The 3,497-nt window shown below is 45.3% G+C and overlaps 1 protein-coding gene across 1 annotated transcript; it reads right to left on the bottom strand.

Annotated features, from left to right (window-relative positions):
- Positions 1-341: 341 nt before the first annotated feature.
- On the bottom strand, positions 342-1,124 carry LOC135573910 (high choriolytic enzyme 1-like). Its single transcript, XM_065024117.1, has one exon. The coding sequence runs from the start codon at positions 1,122-1,124 to the stop codon at positions 342-344; it is 783 nt and encodes a 260-aa protein (XP_064880189.1).
- Between the last annotated feature and the right edge of the window lie 2,373 nt (positions 1,125-3,497).

The following is a 3,497-nucleotide window of genomic DNA, read 5'->3' as shown; positions in this document are numbered from 1 at the left end:
TCACACCCCCCACTTCATTAAAGACAGAAAAATATGAGGATCATTTTAAGATGGCTAGTTTTACAGGACTGAATGTTAGACCACTCCGCAGTTACAATTCTACTTAATAATACCAACCCCCAAGAGCTGCAGTTAATAATTGCAGTACCCAATCAGATGGATAAATATCCTATTAATAAATATCAAACTCACGCACTTTTTTTTTTTACCATAATCATGCTTTATTATTACCAATGTGATTAAAAGGATAAACACAAACATACAATCCTTTGACAATAAAATACGTCAGCACATGACAGCATATCCAGCATCACACATTTTCAACAACGGCGCTCTTTCTCTTAGCATTGGTAGAGCTTGTTGACCCTCAGGACATCAATGTTGGACATGCCCTGTCTCTGCCCGATGGCCACAGATGGGTCTGGGATGGGAGTGATGGTTTCCTTTCCGTAGTTGTTAGTGTAAGCGGTTCTATCATAGTGCATGACAGAGGAGTAGTCGTATGCAGTATTCAGGTTGTTGGTGTCCTGCTTCTGGAAGTTCTCGACGGCGTAGTTATAGATGTATTGCCAGTTGATCCTGATATACTGGTCACGGTCACTCCTGTTGTGCTCGTGGTGGAAGCCCAGGGAGTGAAGCAGCTCATGCTGGATGATACCATGTTGAACACAGCCAAACTGTGCAAGAGACAATGTCTGCCTGTCCCCAACAGTCCCCATGGTACCAAAACACCCGCCGCTGCTCTGAATGTCCAGGTAGGCAGTCTGTGTCTTACGTGGAATGAAGCGGATGCAGGTCTTGCCATGGAAGTACTTCATGGCCGTCTCAATAGTCTCTACCTCCAAGCTGGAATATACAACGCTGAGGATGTAAGGCACATACACCAAGCCGTCAGATGACTTCTTCCAGAGACAGCTGTACTGGCTTCTAAAGCACTTCATGGCGTTCCTGGTTCTAGGAGCCAGAATGTCTCCTTCCAGCAGCAGCTCATTGGTTCCGTTGTTGGACTCCAGGATCGCTGAAGTGATGGACACATGGTCCGGCTCATCATGGACCGCATTTCCACTGGCCTGCGATAGGCCCAGCAGCAGCAGCAGCAGGCTAAGAGTGGGTCTGTGCGTCATCTTTCGTCAGAGTATGTAGTTACTTTGGATGGATGAGTCCTTGGCTTTACCTGTGGAGGATCCTAAAATGTCTCATTCACCAAAGCTTGATGCCAGTGTTCTGTCAGAGCTGACGTTATATACAGCTGTCCAATAGGTGTGACTGTGTAGGATTAACGGTTGGGGATGATGCTCACTGTCTTGGAACAACAACCAGAGGGAGTACTCCACAACCTAACCCACTGTTTCAACAATTCATCTGTGTGGGTCAAATTACATTACATTACACTTCAATTTCTTGAGGTATAAGTCGTCTCTATTACAACCACATATCCAGGATCAGATTCTACGATCATAATATAAACCATAAAGGGGATCAGATTACCTCACTGTCCGATCATAACATTAACCATAACAGGAATCAGATTACCTCACTGACGATAATAACATTAACCATGAGGGGGATCAGAAAGTATCTGACCCTAGATCAGTGGTTAGGGACAAACTATATCGAGTCCATTCCTTTGGAGCACATGTTTGGTTTACATTGGGTGTGACAAGCTTAACGAGATGGATCTCACTTAGTTGTGTTGTTTTAAAACAACCATTAGAGCCCAATTAGATGTTGGCCAGTTGGGACACTACGTCCCACATATCCCAGAGAGGTTAAAACAACCATTACAGCCCAATTAGATGTTGGCCAGTTGGGACGCTACGTCCCACATATCCCAGAGAGGTTAAAACAACCATTACAGCCCAATTAGATGTTGGCCAGTTGGGACGCTACGTCCCACATATCCCAGAGAGGTTAACACAACCATTACAGCCCAATTAGATGTTGGCCAGTTGAGACGCTACGTCCCACATATCCCAGAGAGGTTAACACAACCATTACAGCCCAATTAGATGTTGGCCAGTTGGGACGCTACGTCCCACATATCCCAGAGAGGTTAAAACAACCATTACAGCCCAATTAGATGTTGGCCAGTTGGGACGCTACGTCCCACATATCCCAGAGAGGTTAACACAACCATTACAGCCCAATTAGATGTTGGCCAGTTGGGACGCTACGTCCCACATATCCCAGAGAGGTTAAAACAACCATTACAGCCCAATTAGATGTTGGCCAGTTGGGACGCTACGTCCCACATATCCCAGAGAGGTTAACACAACCATTACAGCCCAATTAGATGTTGGCCAGTTGGGACGCTACGTCCCACATATCCCAGAGAGGTTAACACAACCATTACAGCCCAATTAGATGTTGGCCAGTTGGGACGCTACGTCCCACATATCCCAGAGAGGTTAACACAACCATTACAGCCCAATTAGATGTTGGCCAGTTGGGACGCTACGTCCCACATATCCCAGAGAGGTTAACACAACCATTACAGCCCAATTAGATGGCAGTTTAGAATAATAGTCATTTGTGTAGCTCAAGCACTTTAAAATCTAAAAACTGTCTCTACAGAAAAACTTAATCCTCAGTGATGCTATGGTGCAAGCTGTGTATTGACTTTCCTAATGCTACGCATTTAGTAAGATTTAAAGCATATTAGCACACTATTTCCCACCCGTCACTTAACACACAACCTGATTAGAAGGCTCTGTGTGTGTAAATACTAGTGTGCTTGTGTGAGTGCATGTATAGAAAAAGATTGCAGGAGAGTATGAGGGCGAATTCTCTAGTTGTATTACTTGGCTCCTGGTGAAATGGTGTGACTGATTAATTTTGTTATGTTAACATCATTAATAATTCCCTTGCAGTTATTTGAATTTGGGTGCCTATAGTGTATCGTTCTGATAGGTGACAGGACCGTACGCTGTACCCTGGGTCTCGGCCCGCCCTGTGCAACTGGGTCCTGGACTTTGACGGCACGCCCCCAGGTGGTGAGGGTAGGAAACAACAACTCCACCCCGCTGATCCTCAACACTGGGGCCCCACAAGGGTGCTTTCTCATGCCTCTCCTGTACTCCCTGTCAACCATGACTGCATGGCCATGCACGCCTCCAACTCAATCATCAAGTTTGCAGACAACACTACAGTGGTAGGCTTGATTACCAACAATGACAAGACGGCCTACAGGGAGGAGGTGAGGGCCCTCGGAGTGTGGTGTCAGGAAAATAACCTCACACTCAACGTCAACAAAACAAAGGAGATGATCGTGGACTTCAGGAAACAGCAGAGGGTTCACATGTTCACAACACCTCTGCACAACAGTAATGAATCAAACTAGGGTGGACAGACTATTGTGACACGGGGTCAGGTAACAAAATTAAATGAAAACAAATTGAAACATTTCGGACATTTGAGTAGTCATTTTGTGTCAAAATCTATGAAACAAACAATAAGGTGGGGGAAAAAGTTTTTAAGCCCCCCTTTTTATGCCAATT

This window comes from Oncorhynchus nerka, linkage group LG11 (assembly GCF_034236695.1).
Source record: "Oncorhynchus nerka isolate Pitt River linkage group LG11, Oner_Uvic_2.0, whole genome shotgun sequence".
NCBI classification, from domain to species: domain Eukaryota; kingdom Metazoa; phylum Chordata; class Actinopteri; order Salmoniformes; family Salmonidae; genus Oncorhynchus; species Oncorhynchus nerka.
This window is presented reverse-complemented; position numbering and strand designations above follow the sequence as displayed.

Bases quoted from the DNA above. Each gene is read 5' to 3' on its own strand.
- LOC135573910 (XM_065024117.1), bottom strand. From the start codon at position 1,124: ATGACGCACAGACCCACTCTTAGCCTGCTGCTGCTGCTGCTGGGCCTA.